The 19,917-nt window shown below is 33.0% G+C and overlaps 2 protein-coding genes across 2 annotated transcripts; both read left to right on the forward strand.

Annotated features, from left to right (window-relative positions):
- Positions 1 to 10,041: 10,041 nt before the first annotated feature.
- Positions 10,042 to 14,065, forward strand: LOC145567259 (TORTIFOLIA1-like protein 3). Its single transcript, XM_081626520.1, has 5 exons — positions 10,042 to 10,960; positions 11,066 to 11,174; positions 11,733 to 12,277; positions 12,507 to 12,985; positions 13,500 to 14,065. Exons 1-4 carry the CDS (start codon positions 10,163 to 10,165, stop codon positions 12,942 to 12,944), a joined length of 1,890 nt encoding a protein of 629 aa, XP_081482646.1. The 5' UTR covers positions 10,042 to 10,162; the 3' UTR covers positions 12,945 to 12,985; positions 13,500 to 14,065.
- A 1,747-nt stretch (positions 14,066 to 15,812) lies between these two features.
- LOC145568399 (GDSL esterase/lipase At5g14450-like) lies at positions 15,813 to 18,417 on the forward strand. The gene is made up of 5 exons (XM_081627823.1): positions 15,813 to 16,207; positions 16,666 to 16,875; positions 16,971 to 17,143; positions 17,252 to 17,525; positions 17,900 to 18,417. The coding sequence occupies exons 1-5, from the start codon at positions 15,967 to 15,969 to the stop codon at positions 18,148 to 18,150; spliced, it is 1,149 nt and encodes a 382-aa protein (XP_081483949.1). The 5' UTR covers positions 15,813 to 15,966; the 3' UTR covers positions 18,151 to 18,417.
- The last annotated feature ends 1,500 nt before the right edge of the window (positions 18,418 to 19,917 follow it).

Here is a 19,917-nt window from a genome sequence, read left to right on the forward strand (position 1 = left end):
CCACAGTTCCATCGGCACAAATATGTGCCATATGTCCATTGAAGATGGGCCCACTACATATTTCAAGCAACACAAATCAAATTACTCCAATTTCTTGCATTGCAAGTCACCCAAAGAAAAATGTTTACCACAAGAAAGAAAACTTGATAGCATTGAATAAATGTGAAGTAGGTAAATTAAGTTTGCTAATTAAGGTGAGATCCAAAACTTTGGTCTTCATTGCCACAAATCTCTTGCTTTATTAGTAAGAAAAACTTTGCTTAGATGTTTCATTACTAATCATGCTATAAAGCAATAAAGCATAGCTTTAATTACATATTATAACTTCAGTGATTACATTTGTTGGCTAATAAATAACAACATATACTTATAATACTTCAACTCAAGTAATATCCTAAATAATCCTATACAAATAAGTACTAAAATACATTTGTATCAATGATGGAGCCGGAAATTTAACTACCAAGGGGCCAAGTGTTAAAGTCGAATCGTGTATTTGAATGTTGAAATCATACACTTAAAGATATAGATAAATACAAGTACATTTCTTCAATACTATGACATAAAAATATATATAAAAAAAGGAAAATTTATAAATTGTAGCCATTTAAAAAAAAAATTGCAAATTGCATCTCAAAAGTTCGTATAAATTGTAAATTGCAGCCCGATTTAACTTTTTCATCGGTTTACAAGTCGAAAAATCTTCTATTAAGGTTTTAGGGGGCATTTTAGTTCTTGGAGGTCCGAATTGAGCTCGGAATTAGCAAAAAAAATAACGCAAATGTCTCGTTTTGCGTATCAAAGATGTATCGATTTGTGGGAAACTGTAAAAATGAGACGTTATTTTTTTGCTAATTCAGAGCTCAATTCGGTCCCCTAAGAACTAAAATGACCCCTAAAACCTTTAACGAAGATTTTTTGACATGTTAACCGATGAAAAAGTTGAATCGGGCTGCAATTTACAATTTATACGAACTTTTGGGCTGCAATTTGCAATTTTTTTTTTTAAATAGCTGTAATTTGCAAAATACGAACTTTAATTGGCTGTAATTTGCAAATTTTCCATAAAAAAAAAAAAAATCAAAAAATTAAAAGAAAAAAACACTCATTTATATAGTATGTAATTCTATAGGTATTGGATTGATTTATTGGACTCTGCATGCTGAATATTATTATCAATGTTCCTCCTATAGGCACATGACTATATGCGCGTTAATATAAAATATAACTCATATACTACAAACATACTTCATATGTGATATGAAATTATGAACCCTAACACATGGATTGCCCAACATACTACTCTCAAAGGCTTTGGATTTATCTAACTACTTGTTAATTGTTGTTACTCGTGCATATCACATGGATTGTAACTTGTAAGGGTTTGTAACATCAAAAGTGAAAGAGAAAGGGCCGCGAGAAATTTAATCACACATTACTTGACAAATTTCTTTTATTCCCACCACCAAATCTCCCATCTATCATATATTTCCTTCCTCTTACTAGAATTGCCTCAATATAATAGCTACTTTGTAATTTATAAATTTTTGAACGGATGAAGTTGACGAGAGATTGAGAAGATTGGTAAGATCAATTTATCACAGGCATGGTATGTGAGAATAAAGTGTTCTGGTAATATTTTATGACCAATTATGATATGGGACAAACTTAATGAGATATTCAAAAGAAAAATTATTGATGTATAATTTTAATGGGACAAAGGGATTACGGTCTTATCGCAAACCAAGATCTTCATCTCAGATAGGGAGCTGCCTCCCAGTCAACCAACAATAGTGTGACCTTAACAATGGAATTGTTAGAAATGAGTGGTAAAAGACAAATACAGGTGGGAGAAAACACAAACAACTTAACATTCATCACGTATTCACATGTACTACACTATTACTAGTTTTACTACTTCATTTTTCAATGAAATGATTGTTCGACAAAGATCTGTGCATCCACTTGCCGTAACATATACTTCCTTCGTTCTTTTTAGTTGACGCGTTTGTTTAGTCACATTTGTCAATCAATGAACAAATTCAATTATTAATATCTTTAGTTACCGATAAGTAAAAATTATGAAAGTTGATATTTTGAAATTATATATGGTGACGAATCTAACAAGATTTTACATGACTATATATTTCATTATATATAAAGCACAAAACACAGTCAAAGAGGAGTTTGTAAATAGTGCTAAAGTCAAAACATGTCAACTAAAAAAAAACGGAGGTAGTACTATGTAAGATATAACTTTGGTTGATCATATAAAATTAGTTTAAACAATTATTTCACTTAGTTTTATCAAGGTACTAAAACTAAAATAACAATTAAATAAACATACACAATTTTTTGTATGTGGCATGTTGTACCGTGCGGCAGAGGTTACTCGAATTGCTCGATTAGGGGTTACTCGAGTTGCCGGAGTTACTCAAGTTACTCGGTCAGGGGTTACTTGAGTTACTCCTGACCAAGTAACCCCTCGAGTAATCCATGACCGAACCCATCAAGTAACCCCTGACAGAGTAATCCATCAAGTAACCCTTGACTGAGTGAACCCCTCGAGTAACCCCTGTCCGAACCCCTCAAGTAACCCCTGACCGAGTAACTTGAGTAACCCCTGAATGAATAACTCGGGTAACCTCTGCCACACAGTATGGCCTGCTGCACCAAAAAGTTTTTGATAAACATATAGTATTAATTTCTGCAAATATTGATCAAGTGTAACATTTTAGTTCAATTTTAATTAGAAGGCCATAATGCTTTAATTTACAAAATAATTTCGAAACTTTTTTTATTAAGATTTACTCACTCTACATCATATAGGAACTAACTAAACAAAGTCAAACTTAAAAAGGCCATTTAAAATGTATGTTATATATGTATTGTTAAAGTTATACCATTATATAGAACTTTTTTGAGATGGAACAACCATTATACAGATTTAGGTCCTGTTTTTTTTTAGCTTCTGGGCAGAGTAGAGCAGTGGTCAGCAGAGCAGAGGTCAGCAGAGTAGAGCAGATTTCAGGATAGCCGAGCCGAGCCGAGCAGATTTCAACATTATTATTAATACTATTATTAATGTTATTATTATTAATGTTGTTATTATTATTATTATTATTATTATTATTATTATTATTATTAAGTACATATACCACTGATTTAGGTGAGTGAAAACATAAATAAATGTGTACCATATTTAACATATGTTAATAGTAGAAAGATAAAAGACAACGGTTTACTTATATTTATTTCACAAAATTTTTATAATAAAATGATTAATGAGTAATAATGATTTTACTTATAAATTTGTCTTAATAATATATTTTTAACCCTCAAAATAATAATTCTTTTTTTAATATATTTTTAACCCTCAAAATAATATTTTTAACCTCTTTTTTTTAATTCTTAAATTGTATGGAAAGATTTGAAAAATAATTTAACTCAATGAACTAACAATCAATACCCACATAAAATGTTTCTACACATTGTGATTCTAATATCAAATGTTTATAAAATGAAATTATTATTAATTGTTATTATTATTATTATTTATTTTTTTGAAAGAATTTTTATAATTATTAGAAATTATTAATTAATAATATTATTAAATATTAATTCTTAGTAGTTTGAATTATTAAATATTATTATTGATAATTATTATTATTAATTATTATTATGATTAATAAATATTAATTATTATTAATATTAATAATTATTAAAATTATTTTAATATTAATAATTATTATAATTATTCAAAATAATAAATTATTATCATCAATACAATATTAATTATTATTATTGTTATTATTAATTATTATTTGAAAATAGAGCACAGCAGAGCAAATTTCTTTTGACCAGAGCAGAACAGGGCTCAACAGAGCAGAGCAGCTCTAAAGAACGGGTCCTTAGATTGTTAATAATTGTTTAAGCTGAGTGATTATCAATTAAAGTCGTCTAATTAAACAAAAAATTAAGAAAAGACATGCTTGGCTTGACAATTTGACATATTAAAAGTGTTATGATTTCTAACTTTTATGTACCAAAGAAAACAACATAATATAAGTAATCAAATGGAATTGAAGAAGTTCAACTCGTAGCATGAACTTACTTTAGTTATATTATTATGTAGATATAATCTCAAATATTTAAAGGTAGACGTACCATTATATGTAACTCACGCGTGACCATCTCTCTCCTTATGCTTTTTGGTGCGTTGACATGTATAATTAGCGACACATAACATTTAGTATAAAAGTAGAAGAACTTACTTGCAGGCTTCTTATCCATATTAAGAGCTAATGATTAACTTTACTCACGCCCTTCCTAGCCGACTTTGGGGATATATATTAAAATAAAATTTTGTGTTTAGTGTTTACGTCATAGTAATTGTTATTGGTTAATAAAAACTATTACAACTATTATATATCCTCAACTTAAAACGCTACCATATCATCTAACCAAATACTGTGATATATTTTTAAACACTTTAGCTATTGTCCAAATATTTATTTTTATAAAGCTTGTCAAATGCTTAACTAACCAAATATATTTTGATATATACTTTGTATTTTGTAAACCTATGTTAAAACCTAATCCAAATTAAAAGGTATTGTCAAACATGTCCTTAATAAGTTGTTTTGAATTCAATTGAAGATAACTCGATTAAATTTGACTTGGAACCTCAAAAGTTTATGAAAAAAAAAAAAATTAAAGATTTGTATTATTAAGTTGTTAGGTATTGTCATTATTGGAGCAACTATTGAGTACTCAAACCCCCCAAAATATAGTGATGTTACACTAATACATAAGTGTTGCCTTCTCATTAATAGAGTTGCATAAAGGATCTTAGACATAGTTGTTATGTGAAATTGGATTGCACTAATCGACCTTTATTAATCTTTTTTTTCACCATTGATGGTATCACCTATTAATATACTATCTCCGATTTTTTTTTTTTTTTTTTTTTTTTTTTTTTTTTTTTTTGTAACTTTGGAGTATTATTTGAGAGATATAAAAAATTCTAAAGTTGCAACTAAAAAAAATTGGAGGTAATAGATGATTTTTTAATATATAATGCTATTAATTGATTGTATCGATCTTAAATAGTTATGTAGCGCTGATATTTTTCCATGCATCGTATAAAGATAGCCCCTTTACAACTTTACAAGAGTTGTAAAATATCCATCATTCGAAAAAAAAAACAAAAATACATGTACCATCTCAAGATTCACAAACTCACAAATTAAATTAAGGTAGAACTGTTAGGGTTGTTGGATAGCAAATTAAAACCTAATTCTGATATTAACCCATTAATTAATTAATAGCGTTGAACTGGAAGCTTTTCATTATTTGTAAAACATGTGTTTATTAAATTTTGATGTTGTAACTAGTTTTTCTTGCCTAATTTAATAATTTAAAATTGTGTCAATATTTTACCATATAATTAGCCACTCTACCAAATTACCAATATGATGAGACCATAAAAGCACAATTAACAGCTTGTAATTGACTAAAGCTAGTATTAGAATTAGCATTAGTTGAAGGATAAAGACTGAGTTTTGTCATCGAATCTATCATAAATAGGACTCTTAAGTATGTTCGATTAGGAAGGAGTGATTAAGATAGAAAATGATTGTATTAATTAATCTAGAAAATGATTGTATCATCCAATAATGGCGAAGCTAGTAGTTAAAAATTATTTAAAATTGCAAGCAAGTCCTTAGCTATCCTGCGTGAATGGTTGGGTGATATTAATATTCCGGAGTAAATTGTTAATCTTCCATGTATCGGATTTGAATATTGCAATATGCTTATTATCATTCAAAACATGAGGATAGATAGATTTTCTCATGAATAAAAGTGCTTTTACTATTGCTTTTTACTGTAACCCTAGTAATTAAGTTTTTAAGGTAAAAGTGTAAGAGGAAAATCCGGAAAAGTAACCGCACCAATTGAGGCATTGAAAGAGAATGTTGGAGCTGAATTTTTACGCATATTTAGGAATCAAAATCAAGATTAGCAACACAATTAAAACTACAAAGGGGGCAGGGGAGTGGTCTATTTGAAAATTAATCTGTCAATCAATTGAAATAAATGTTGCTAACTAACCCAACAATATAACGCTTAATTGAGAAAAGATCATCATTGCCTTGTGTTCAATTTTTAGCTAACATTGATTGCGCAGTTTTAGTCCTTAATATTTCTTGCATTTTACTACTACTTCTCCACACTTTTAGCTAGCTAATCAAGTGATAATGAGCTTTCATCCAAGTTATAAGTATGTATAAGTGTTAATTGTAATTTCTATAAAAGTATTTTGGTTGAATAAGTAACTTACAAAAATAAAATTATACTTTGATGGATGTCATGATATATGCAAATTCTTTTTAGGTCATATTTTGATGGTATTCTCGCATTCATTCCCACTTTTTTAGGGAAGCTAAATAATACCCTTTTAATGCTTACATATAGTGGTTAAATTTGAAGGTTATGAGGTTCAAATATTAACGTAATAGCAACGTTTTTGCCTCTTGGGGGAGGGGGATGGTTAGCATTCACTTCTTCTCATTGTCTATGGTCCATGACATTGTAATTAATCTTCTAATAACCAAAAAAATGTTACGACACAACTAAACACAAAACAACAATCACAAAATAATACGTAAATCACATGCAACTACGTCTACATGCATCATCAATACACTAACAGATCAAAGTTTTTTTTTTTTTTTTATGATTTTTTTACTATTTTTTCATTTCACGATCGAACATGTTACTATAATAATGTAAAATGACATAATAATATAATAATGTATCTTGTTGATATAGATACAACATACAAAACACAAGAAAATGGACAAATGAAAGAGGGGTGTGTCCTATTAGAGCTTGAAGCATAAGAACCATAACTTAAGGACATCAAACGTCCAAAAACATTGCTTCATTTGGGAGATACCCCTATCTTTTAGGGACCATATATCCCATACTCTTCTGCCTCGTGTACATTCATTTCTTCCACCCTTTACTTCCATGCAACCATATTTAATTTTCTTTTTTTTTTTTTGCCTAGAATTAACTTTTATTAGAGGTAGGTGAATATATACCCTCACATTTCTTGTCATAAACCCCAATTATAACAATATCTTGTACTCAAACTATCTTACCCTTTTCATCATTTAAATTACTTGTAGTAAATATTGTAGCTTTTACGCTCCACTTGGAATAACTTTTATTGTCTTTTTTTTTTTCACTGCAAATTCTTGTGACTATGTTTCATACTTTTTACCACTTTTGGCTCCCCAACTACTTTGAGAGGTATACTTATTAAGTGCTATGCCATTGAGTTTGAGATTTTGCGCCGAAAGAATATAGAATGTGTTATTCATGGAGATTGCAACACCTATATGTACTTATCCACTCGATACATTACTTGAAAGCTATTCGTACAGTATGCAAGAAAAATTATACGGCGTATTAAACAGATGATCAATATACGGAGTATAACTTAAGTAATGAAATAAAATTTGGCCTCCATTTGGACTTTGCAGTTTGCACGATACTAGTTTTCATCATATAATGGTACGTAATCGCTCCCCAGAGTTGCTTAAATTATATTTCCCTTTCATTCTTTTCAAATTCTCACCTTTTCACAATTTGTTTGGCGGTATTTCCATCATGCATGTATAACTCAATTCAACTTTTAGGTACTACTACAAGTCTACAAACATACAAAGTATAATTAAAGGCAAGCTAAGAACTTTATTGTGGTTGTGTGTAGGTTAGACTCAATATTAATGAAATATGTACACCTTAGCTAAGTACTTGTATAGTTTTCTCTGACAAATGTGTGACCATGTTTAATACAAGTATTTCATACTTTTTATTTCTTCAGGCTCCCCAACAAATTTTTTATGCCATTAAATTTAAAATTTGATTTTTTAAAAATAGTTTCATTTTCGTTCAGGTGAAATTTTTTTGGTTGTGGTTGCTTGTAAACTAGACTCACTATATACTTGTATGACTTATGTACGTACCAACTAGCTAATTAGCCCAAATTGGTTTAGATAGTGGGTTCAACTACATGTACATTAGTACATATACTGAGTTTTGGAGTACATGCAAAACGCAAGAATGAGTTTGGAATTGATGTGATCGATATGTTAGGAAACGGTGGAAAGACAAAGGGGATAGATCGAAAAGCCCACACATAAGCTGATAAGCCCAAGTGAGATTCCGTTCCAAAACCATATGGCAATAGAAAGAGTAGCTCACTTAAGTTATAAACTAGTGGTTCTTTATTTAATTTTTTCATGTAGGACAACAACTCACACTTGCAACCTAACACGATATAGCTGGAGTTTGCTGTTGTGTATGATCTTACTAAAGAGGAGCTCTTTGTGATTTAAGAAATAAGTTGGATTTGGCCGTTACATTTATTTTGGAGAACTTTTAAACTTATCATCATCATCATCTTATTCTTCTCCAATTCATCAATTTATAAACAATTTACCTAACAATACGTCAAAAACATCAATCTAGCTAACAATATGTTAAAACATGAAATACACTTCTTCTACATCAAGTGCAACGTACGAAGTATATTGTAAGATTATATTATAATGAAAGGTGCTATCATAAATTAAACACTTGTATAATTTTGCAAGTAAAATTTTAAAGTATATACTCTATTTTTTTTATTTGTATAAAACTTAATTATATGTTTACTTCTACTTCCTTTTTTATTTGTATAAAACTTTTTTTTTTTCCTCCAAGTCTAAATAGCCTAAAATAGCATACTAACACTTCTGTATTAGTCTATTAGAGAAGGGAAATGGCGGGATCCATATTTTCAAAATGTCTCTAGTGGATATTGAACCCTCAACCTCAAGATTAAAATTGAAGGTTCTTTCCTTAACAATATACTAATACTTTGTTTATACAAAATTCTTTGTTCGGATGTTACTACAAATCATACAATAGCCAACTTAGTAGTTAAAGTAGTTAGAAGTTGATATTTCAATAAAAGAAATGTAATCCATACCATTCGGTTGAGACAAAATGACGCAATTCATCAATTACTCATGAATTTTAGATAACCTAAACTAAACCTAATCCTAGTAGAGTGACCAAATCATCAAGCACTATCAATTAATTAAATCAATGTTATCGTTTAGCATCATATGTGAAACTTGATTTAAAATCAATAGCAGAATACATGAGGTGACAACGTTAGCAAGACAAAGAATGGTAAATGAAATTCATTAATAGCAGTAATGTAATCTTAATTTCCTAACACGAGTTACAATATTAACTAGCTTAAAATCAATATTCCTAACACATTTAAAATTAATGTTTCCGGCTCACGTTTTGCTCAAAAAATAAGTTCCTAATACGAGAGATATTACGCAATAAAAAAGTGATATGATAATTAATTTATCCCGTATATTCCCACCGTTTAATCCTATATATAAAGTGAAAGGGGGTTTTGGGTGAAAAATTTCACTTTTCCAAAATACCCCTTTCAATTATTTTATTTTTTTTGAAAAAAAAGCTACAATTCTTTAAATAAAAAAAAAAAAAAAACTACCATCTAAACAAAAAAGACTACTACGTAAAAAAACTATCATCTGGAAAGAAAAAAAAAACCTTCCATCTAAAAAGAAAAAACAAAGAATCGAGTCTGATTTATCCACACACGAATTTTCGTGTGTCGCTTAGCTTGTTAGAATAACGGCAATTTGTAATTATATGCATTGAACATTCTTCATTTAGCTAAAGGCTACAATAATCAAAACTTGTAAAACAAACAAACACAAAGAATTCAATAACTGTCTCACCAAAGACTCACATAATCAATAACTACCCACTACCATAAAAACCCACAATTACAGTCAAAAGCCCAAAACAACCCCTCAAAACGGCATCGTTTCACTGTTTCCACATGACTCCAACTGACAACTCCTCTTCCTCTCTTTACAGTTTAAAAGCCCCAAAAAAAACTCCACTTTCCACCTTACCCCCCTTCAAAAAAAAAAAAAACACCCCACTTTCTCTCTCCTCCCTCCACCACCAATGCCACCGGAATTCCCCACCGCGCCGCCGCCTCAACTACCGCCACTTTAAAAATTAAATTCCAATTTTACCCTCAGTGCCAAAAATGGCGCCAAAACAATCGGCGGCGACAATGTCACGTGATCTCCGGCACCGAGTACTCACGTGCATGACAAAACTCTCCGACAGAGACACACTCCCGCAAGCAGTGTCGGAGTTAGAGTCCATCATTCCGACACTCACCACTGAAACATTCTCACTCTTCATCAATTCTCTCTCATCCACGTCAGCCGCCGACCGTTCCGCCGTTCGTGTCTCCTCCCTCAAACTGCTAGCTTCTCTCTCCTCTTTTCATGGCGTCGCGTTATCTCCTCACCTCCCTAAACTCATCTCCGCCGTTGTTCGCCGTCTCCGGGACCCTGACTCCGCCGTCCGATCTTCCGCCGCCGTAACCACCGCTTCCTTTGCTCGCCACGTCAGCAATTCTCTCTCCTCCATTTTCCGACCACTTGCGGATTCTCTCTCCTCTGAGCAGGAGTTCGGGGCCCAATCGGCGGCTGCCATGTGTCTTTCCGCCGCAATTGAGGCGTCTCCGGCGGTGGAGAGTTCGCAGTTGATGAAGGTGTTGCCGAAGTGGTTGAAGTTGGTGAAATGTGACGGGTTTAAGGCGAAATCGTCGTTGATTTTGTTGATCAAGAGTTCGATTAGGGTTTGTGAGATTGGGAATTGTAATTTGTTGGGAGATTTGGTTAATTGTTTTGTTGAGTTTTTGAAATCTGAGGATTGGGCTGCTAGGAAAGCGGCTGCTGATGCGTTGAAGGAGATTGCAATGGTGGAGAGAGAAAATTTGTCGGAGATGAAGGTTTCTTGCTTGAAGATCATTGAATCCAGAAAATTTGATAAGGTTGATTAATTTTTTAATGCAATAATAGAAAAATGTTGAATTAATTTGATTCGATTTTGATGAATGTTTTGATTAATTTTTTTAATGGAGTTTGTTTTTTTGTAGGTGAAAGCGGTTAGAGAATCGATGAATCAGACATTGGAGGTTTGGAAGGAAGTTCCTGATGTATTTGATGATGGATCACCACCTCCTAATTCTCAAGAATCTTCCAGAGGTCAGATTTCCTGTTTTTCTCTCTCTTCGGATTGTTTTTTAGTGTAGTTTTTGATTAAAATTTGAAATGCAAATTTTGATGAATATGTGATTCATTAATTCAGATGAGGGTAGATTACTAGATTATGTCTTAAGTGAAATTGATTCGATTTGGTGTATAGGGAGCTGCAAAGGACAATTATGTAGACGGGATTTGATTATGGATTTATTGCTTTGAATTGAGTTAACTCACACCTTCATTATAGGATTATGTTTGAAGTTTTTTGAAGATATTGATCCAAGTAACCATGGATTAAGGAGTTGGTCTTAGGGTTTATCTGTCATTAGAATACTATTACATATCCATGGATTCGGATGTACAATTGCTTTGATATTAAGATACTTCTTTTACCTCAATTTGATTATCCTTCTTGTTTACATCTGGATTACAAACCATGCTCATATTCATTTCTTGTTATGTTGTTATATTTAACTATATTGTTATTTGGATGCTCGATTGAGTCTTTAGCGTGTTTGTACCTTCATTGTTCTGATGGGTTTTGGTTGACATGGATAACAGAAAATGCTAGTGATGGACGATATGCTGGCCGATCTAAAACTTCTAGTGCAGTTGACTCTAATAACACTCCTCAAACAAGCAGAAAACGTTTTCCACTTAGGAAGTCATCCCCATCTGATAGTGCTTTGAAAACCACAGCTAGAAACAGAGGTGCTCCTGATGTTACAGGGAAGAGGTCAAGCCCACCAGTTTTCAGGAAGCTTGATTGCAAGAAGTCTTCTGATGTGAACACTGATGCTACTGATCATTATGGTTCATCTGGTACTCCGGCTTATGGAGAAAATTCAGTGGGAGATGATGAGGGCGTTCTACGAAGAGCTGATGTCAGACAATCAAAGCATGAAACTAAGCGAGGGCTTTTTAGCAAGAATTCTGGTTCTCGAGTGATGCCATATCCTGAGGATGACTCTGAAGCTACTGTAACTGTCAGCAATACCGCCACAGATGTTTGTAAACACCACAAAGATTTTGAGGATCTTTCTCTTATCCGTAAGCAGCTTGTTCAAATTGAAAGCCAGCAGTCCAGTTTGATGGATGTCCTGCAGGTGATTCTTGGATTATTGCTTACCTATTAGTATTTGGTCTCACCGACATTCAACAATAAGGATCTTTAACTTTATAGATTAATCCTATCCTACTTTCCTGTAATTTGTTTTATTAGCTTTGGTCTTATCCAACTCTCCTTTTCCTTATTCAATCAAACCACATTATTCTTGTTGCTAACATTGATTTATTTATTTTTTTTTTTAATTTTTTTTTTTTTTACTGAACCAGAAATTTATTGGAAGCTCACAGGATGGTATGCGTACTCTTGAGACTCGTGTGCATGGCCTAGAAATGGCCTTGGACGATATATCCTATGACTTGGCCATGTCAACTGCAAGGATGTCCTCTGCCGAAGCCACTAGGAGCAGCTCATGTTGCTTGCTGCCTGGTCCGGATTTCTTGAGCTCTAAGTTTTGGAGGAGACCTGATGGTCGTGGCTCAACCTCTCGGTTTTCTTTTAGTGGCACCACACCTTCGATTTCTGCCATGCGTACTATGGCTGATAAGAGGCCTGGTGATACAATCGGACTTGAGAATCGGAGGTTTGGTCTCCGGGGTCCTGGCGGAGTTATCATGAATCCTCTGGCTGACATACATGGTGATTCAAGGGGAGCTACCGCGGTATCAACTAGCAGAGTATTACGGAGTGTACGTAATGTTGCTTGACATAGTAAATGGTCATCAGTATTACATTTGGTAGTTTAAAGGTAATTTGCTATGTTCTCTGTTTCTAATTCTAACATCTCCTATAATCCTTAATAAAGCTATTGAATTAAAAAGTATGTAAGATACTAAGATCTTAGTCCCTAGCAAGCATCCATCATTGTGATTCCGATATTAGCGCATGCATGCAACCCAACCGGGCATAGCCTAAATTAGTACGAAGGATCTTTGATGTTGCTATTTTCTTACGTGTACAAAACAAGCAAGGAATGATCTTACATTAGTTGGAGATAGATAAATTAATGTATAAAAATCTGTGTTGCCTGGTTGATGAAGTTGGCAAGTGGCTAATAATATGCAGGCTAGGCTGTTTCTTCATTTCCATGTGATAAGCTCATTAAATGAAAGTACTAGGAATATTATTTACAAAGAATTATTCTCATATGCAGTATTTAACTATCTACTCTCTGTCTCTGTCTTCTGTTATCTTCTCTAGTTGCTAATTTGGTCTTCTGCTAAATTGTCTCCCCAACTTATGTTAGTATTATTGTTAAACAGGTGAGCGGAATACGGACTGGCTACTCCAGTAAGCAACACTAGCAAATGGTACATGTGTAACTGTTGACACTGCGTAAAAAAACTGATATAATCAAGTTGATTAAACTATAATACTTCCTCTTCTTTTGGTTTCCGGCGGTTGAGGAAGTCATTGGTAATGTTACCACAGAAGCTACTTTTGCAATACACAAATATTGGAATGTGTTTATAGAGAAGATTCTTTTTCCCTTGGTGACCTAGGCCATTTTCTAGTCAGTATACTACTTCTCGTGTTTGTTCGTTATTTGATACTACTACTGCTTAATCTATGTCGAAGTTTGATGCTGTGGTGCTGTGTTTTATTGTTTCATGGTATCATAGCTAATGGGAGAGCATTCTAGTTTGGGTTGTTGTAGCCGAGTATTTTTGCTCTAAGCAATGTAATGTTGAGTATAGCTTAGACAGTTTATTCTGTTCTGTGTATATATTGTGCAACTATTCTTAGTGATTAGTAAAATGGCTAACTATATGAGACCGGCTCATTGATTAAAGGATTGATCATACTTTATACGCCTTATTTTGTGTGATTATGTCTAATTGGGCTTGCCTAGGTAAATATAGTGTAGAGAATACTTGTTAATCTACACAATAGAGTTGTACAATTCTGAACATTAAGTAACCTTGATGACGAAATTGACGTTACTTCGAAGAAAATGTGTATAAACTATTCAGCAACCATCAAAGACGGAGAAGATTATCGGAAGTAATGCCACATTGCCTGATATTTTGGGAGTTTACACCTACTAATATGACCTTGACTCTTAACATAGGAAATCTTGAAGAATGAATGGTGCATTTGACGTTTGAATATGTAGGTAACTTGAATGATCTCCTTACCATCATTTCAAGTTTCCCACCATCTCTCTTTTTACATGTATGAATATGAGATTGATGGTGTTAATGTTTTGTTTTTTTGTTTTTGAGAAAGATTGATGTTGTTAAAGTTAGATATCGACTTACTGTTTTTTAACCTTATTTTACTTATTAATGAGATGGGTTGAGAAAACGGCTACTTTTTAATTTATATCTAGTGTGCTGAAATGAAATAAAATTCTATGTAAAAAATTATCAAAAAATCTTAAACATGAAATATAACGATTTAATCACTTTATAATTTCAAACATAAAGACGTGTTAAATAACATCGGTGTCTAGTATGTGTCGATGTCGGTGTAAATTTGCCATAAACATTAATTTCCCCGTAAAAGCTGAAATTTAATATGATGTCTTGTTTTCCTTTTCCCTTGATTTAGTGACATTAGACCATGAGCGGATCTTCTTTGGGCCTACAGCCTACTCTCATAAGTCTCATTGTCCATGTAATGTAATAAATTTAACATCAATGTATCAATTGCCTAAAATAGTTAGGTAGAATAAATTTAATCTATCAATTTCGGGTTATAATTAAAAATTACTCCTGTTTTTGAAAGAGGGTTTACGCTTGTCATTAAGGTTACGTTTCTATTATATTCAAGATAAAAAATAGTTAATTTTTTCACACATTTCTCTCATACATACAAGTTTTCCATGTATTTATCTTCATTTATCAATATATTTGCATACTCCCAATCCAACTATTCTTATTTGGTGTATTTACAAGTACAAAATTATTTACTCCGTACTAACATCCTATGCAATATTCATATTTCGAAGTTAATTTAATTTCTTAATACTAAGCCCTTGTTTGGTTGCAATAATTTTATGTAGGCACTCAAAATTTCTAGGAAATGCATTATTGATTTGTTATTTGGTTAACCAAAAAAGTGCAAAATGGAGGAAATAGAAATTCCTAGGAATTTCTATTTCCCACATAATGTGGGAATTCACTTACCCACCCCACTAGGTCATTCAAATTTCCTAGGAATTGTAATTTCCCTAATGCCAACCAAACAAAGTAAAACAATTTCCTAGGAATTTGAGGAAGAAAATAATTTTCCATGAATTGTAAATTACCATAGGAAGTTAATTCCCATTACAACCAAACGAGTCCCTGATATATGTGACACCTAATCATTGTTGTCCACTATCTTATTTTTAATACTCCGTATTAATCATGTAAACTTATCCAATCTAACTTTCTTTTGCGAACGGAAGGAGTAATTAATATCACTCCGACTGTTCTAATTTTAGTTAAAAAAAAATAGAGCTAATTGACTGACATACACATCTTAAAACATTTATTGGATGTCGAAGGTGGAGCCAACTTGGAATAGATAATTGGATAAACACACTGCCCAAATTGTAGATGATTTATTCGGTGCAAAACAACGTAACAAATCACAAGGTCCCCAAAATATCTTCAACAATTTATACCCAAATCCTAAAATTCCTAGTATATTTGGGTCATTCCACTTTCACTCTTATTCAAGCTCAAAGTATAACTAAACTTCCATAATCTTCCCTCTTCATTTCTAACATTAAAAAAAAAAATGGGGTGTTTAAGAGGTGGTGTATTGGTAGTTTTAATGGTGGTGGAAGTGGTGGCGGGACAGTCGGTGAGAGATAAGCCGCCGTGTAAATTCCCAGCAATGTATAATTTCGGGGATTCGAACTCGGACACCGGTGGCATTTCAGCGGCTTTTCAGCCTATTGAGTGGCCTTACGGCCAGACCTTCTTTAAGAAGCCGGTGGGTCGTGATTCCGACGGCCGTGTTCTCGTGGATTTTATTGGTAACAATTTTGTTTTGTACATCATTATTTAGTTGGCTTATGCTATTTTTGTGTTTCAACTGTCATGGTCAATTACTACAATTTGCTTGTTGTATAGTGACAATTATAGTCTATAATTTATGTCATTATGTGTATGTATAGTTTGGCAAATAGCACCTACTCTGTTAAACGTCGTATCTAGAATACTAGTAGTAGATAAAATAAAAAGATGGATTGGAAATGTGATATTATTTTGAGTATTTTTATATAGATTACAAATGTGATAAAATTTTGAGTGTTACTTACTAAAACTTGACAAAAGTCTATTCAATAAAGGTTAATAAACTGTTTGGCTACTTAATTTCCTAAAATTTGGACAAATTTAACATGTCAGAAAACTTCTTTTACTCATATACTTGAGAATCACCAACATACTTCAATTTTGATTAATTAAAAAAGATGTGACTTTCTTTGTGCAGCGGAGCAATTAGGACTGCCGTTCTTGAGTGCATACTTGAACTCGATTGGAGCAAATTTTAGCCACGGTGCTAATTTCGCTACTGGTGGATCTACTATCCGTAGGCAAAATGAGACAATATTTCAATATGGGATTAGCCCTTTCTCACTTGATGTCCAAATTTGGCATCATGATCAGTTCAAGTCTAGAACCAAGGATCTTTACGACCAAGGTAAAACCGTAAAATCTTCTATATGATTGGATTATGGAATGGATAATGCTTGAATTACATTGTGCTTATTGCATGAACTCCTTGTTGAAATTCAGTTAAGAGTCCCTTTGAGAAAAGTGTGCTTCCTAGACAAGAGGACTTTGCGAAGGCTCTTTACACATTCGACATTGGCCAGAACGACCTCTCTGTTGCCTTCCGTACATTGAGCAATGAACAAATTCGTGCAGCCATCCCTAACATCATTTCCCAGTTTTCTTCTGCAGTTCAAGTAAGTTTCTAAGAATAAAACACCACCATTATCTTGACTGTCAAAATATGTATAGGAAGTATTTTTTTTTTTTTCTTACAAAGTATGCACCTTTGAATTGTTTGGCAGCATTTATATGAACAAGGAGGAAGGTCATTCTGGATACATAATACCGGTCCAATTGGTTGCTTGCCTGTAAACCGATTCTACATTATAGATCCTAAGCCCGGAATTGTTGATGAATTTGGCTGCATAAAAGGGCAGAATGATATGGCTATCGAGTTCAATAAGCAACTCAAGGATACTGTTACAAAACTCAGGGCACAACTTACTGAAGCCGCAATTACATATGTGGATCTTCACTCTGCAAAGTATGGACTAGTTAGCAAAACAAAGAGTCTAGGTAATCAACTCATGCTATCTTTACAACTTCTCTATTTCCCTAATACAGAAGTACAGATTAATTGATCTTTAAACTATCTTCAATCTAAATCTTGCTTTGATGAGACTTAAAAATGAATAGCAACCTAAACTAATTGTGTAAAGCCAATCTATATCACTATGCTCAATTTTATACCAGGCATGTTTGTTTCCGGACAAATCTCAATCTATATACAGTTACTCGGATCCTTCTTTTCACCTCAAATACATTAGATCCTGGACACTTAGACACGGCTATCAACATTCAACACTCCATTTTGAACCAAAATATGGAAATTTAACATATGTTTGTCAAATAAGTAATTGTTCTGCTTTCTCTGTTTTGTTTCAAATCAGGATGGGCAGACCCAATGAATGTATGCTGTGGGTACCATGAGAAGTACGATCATGTATGGTGTGGGCAAAAGGGTGCAATATCGAATGGCACGACAGTGTATGGAGCAGTCTGCAAGAACCCAGCGTTACATGTGAGTTGGGATGGTGTGCACCACACTGAAGGTGCAAATCACTGGTTTGCTAATCTCATATTTAATGGCTCACTTAACGATCCCCCAATCCCCATCACCCATGCTTGTTATAGAAATTAAGGTTTTCAATCTCCCCTTGAACCAAAATTGATTATGTTTTTCATGCCGGAGATTAATACGTACGGAGTACTTGTTATATGAATAATTTATACTTGTACTAGGAAAGCCGCAGGATTTAGAGGATCAGTCTTGCAACTGTACTTTTGTATGACTCATTTGGGACAGGTCTCAAGTCCATTATGCTGTTACAAAAAATTGTTTTTACGTTGGTAGGTCAAAAAATGTGACATTAAATTGAGATAATAACAGCTTGCTTTTCTCGGCCTCCTTACATTATCTTATTTATCTCGAAACAAGCTAAATGCTTAATAATTACAAACATAAATAAAAGCCTAGAATTACACCTTAATTCCACATTGCATTGCATTACTTATTTAAAGCATCAATCAAGATCCTTGAAGACAATACATATGCATAAATTCTCACTAGTGCACCTTTACTCCTTTAGGTATTAACAACCTTGCAAAAGCAACCTAACTTGTCTAGTTCTCTGTCTCACCAGGACCAGTTAAAGAACATAATCAGTGAAATTGAGTACAGAGCGTACTTGATACCCCAAACCAGTGAAACCACAACACAATTCATCGAAAAGCCATGATAAGATTCTTTTTCACTTGGCCTAGGCCGTGCTCTAGTCAATATACTACTTGTGTTTCGGTGTTTCTTCATTACGGAGTATTTGGTACAACTCTCATCTAATCCATGGACCATGTCAAAGTTTGACACGGATCATTTAGTGATGTATTTTATCGTTTCATGATATCACAATTCACAGCTACTTAGAAAAGCATTTAGTACGTATTTTTTTCCCTAAGCAATGTAATCTAAGAGCTTGGTCTAGTGTTATGATGTAATATTCAGAATGTCTTAGATAGACATAGACAACACAGTTCATTATGTTCTGAGCAACTGCTCTAGTAGTAATTAGTGAAATGGTGGACTATACGAGACCAGCTCGTTGATTTAAAGATTGGTCATAATTTATAAGCCCAACTGGGCTACTGGTTACATCATTTGATCTGTATGGACTGGGAATGAGGGCTAATTAACACAATCGAGCTGTACAATTCTGAACCTTAAAGTAACCTAGAAGAAATTCGCATTACTTGTAAGTTGAGCACACTAGTCCAGTTTGATTCAATAACAAGTTCACAAACCTAATTACTTGATATGATAAAAAAAACACAAGCCAAGTTGGAGGAGAAATTCTCAAAGCAAGCTGAGCTGCCCGCTAACAGTCTAGAAAAATAAGTTTGAATTGGCTCAAGTTCTGCTTTGACCCTTTACAAGATCAAAAAGGTCTGCTGTGTGCAAATAAAGTGTCATAATTACTTATTCGACTAGAGAGGAAAACTAAGATCTGAAGAAAAATTTAACAGTACAACATGCTAGTCAAGAAAATGAGTCGAAACTCATTCATAGAATCAATAATTATTCGCTTCAAATTTCACAAATCAATGCAAGTTAAGGGTGTTCAATCTGAAATCAATAGTAATTAAAAAAAATGGTTCAAGACAACGTAAAATAAGTATTCATATAAATTGAACACATCCCTTCCACTCTATATATACATCAAAAGTGCTATTCAACTTTAAATTTCTTGCTACTCTGAGGAATACACTAAACAAACTCACAAATGATAGTGTCACACATTGATGTATATTAGATTAAATTAGCTTCAATAGAGTCACAAGGCAAGAACTAGATTTTCAGCATACAAAATACAAGTTCTTCGGACAAATTAAGTGATTAACTAGATTGTCAGCC

Source organism: Chenopodium album, chromosome 11 (genome assembly GCF_948465745.1).
Source record: "Chenopodium album chromosome 11, dcCheAlbu1.1, whole genome shotgun sequence".
Lineage (NCBI taxonomy): Eukaryota > Viridiplantae > Streptophyta > Magnoliopsida > Caryophyllales > Amaranthaceae > Chenopodium > Chenopodium album.

What these genes read in the sequence shown, in the direction of transcription:
- LOC145567259 (XM_081626520.1), top strand. Translation starts at nt 10,163, where the DNA reads ATGGCGCCAAAACAATCGGCGGCGACAATGTCACGTGATCTCCGGCAC. An exon ending in AATCCAGAAAATTTGATAAG is followed by an intron (nt 10,961 to 11,065) that starts GTTGATTAATTT and finishes GTTTTTTTGTAG; the next exon opens with GTGAAAGCGGTTAGAGAATC. An exon ending in GTTTGATGGATGTCCTGCAG is followed by an intron (nt 12,278 to 12,506) that starts GTGATTCTTGGA and finishes TTACTGAACCAG; the next exon opens with AAATTTATTGGAAGCTCACA.
- LOC145568399 (XM_081627823.1), top strand. Translation starts at nt 15,967, where the DNA reads ATGGGGTGTTTAAGAGGTGGTGTATTGGTAGTTTTAATGGTGGTGGAA. An exon ending in CAAGGATCTTTACGACCAAG is followed by an intron (nt 16,876 to 16,970) that starts GTAAAACCGTAA and finishes GTTGAAATTCAG; the next exon opens with TTAAGAGTCCCTTTGAGAAA. An exon ending in AGTTTTCTTCTGCAGTTCAA is followed by an intron (nt 17,144 to 17,251) that starts GTAAGTTTCTAA and finishes ATTGTTTGGCAG; the next exon opens with CATTTATATGAACAAGGAGG.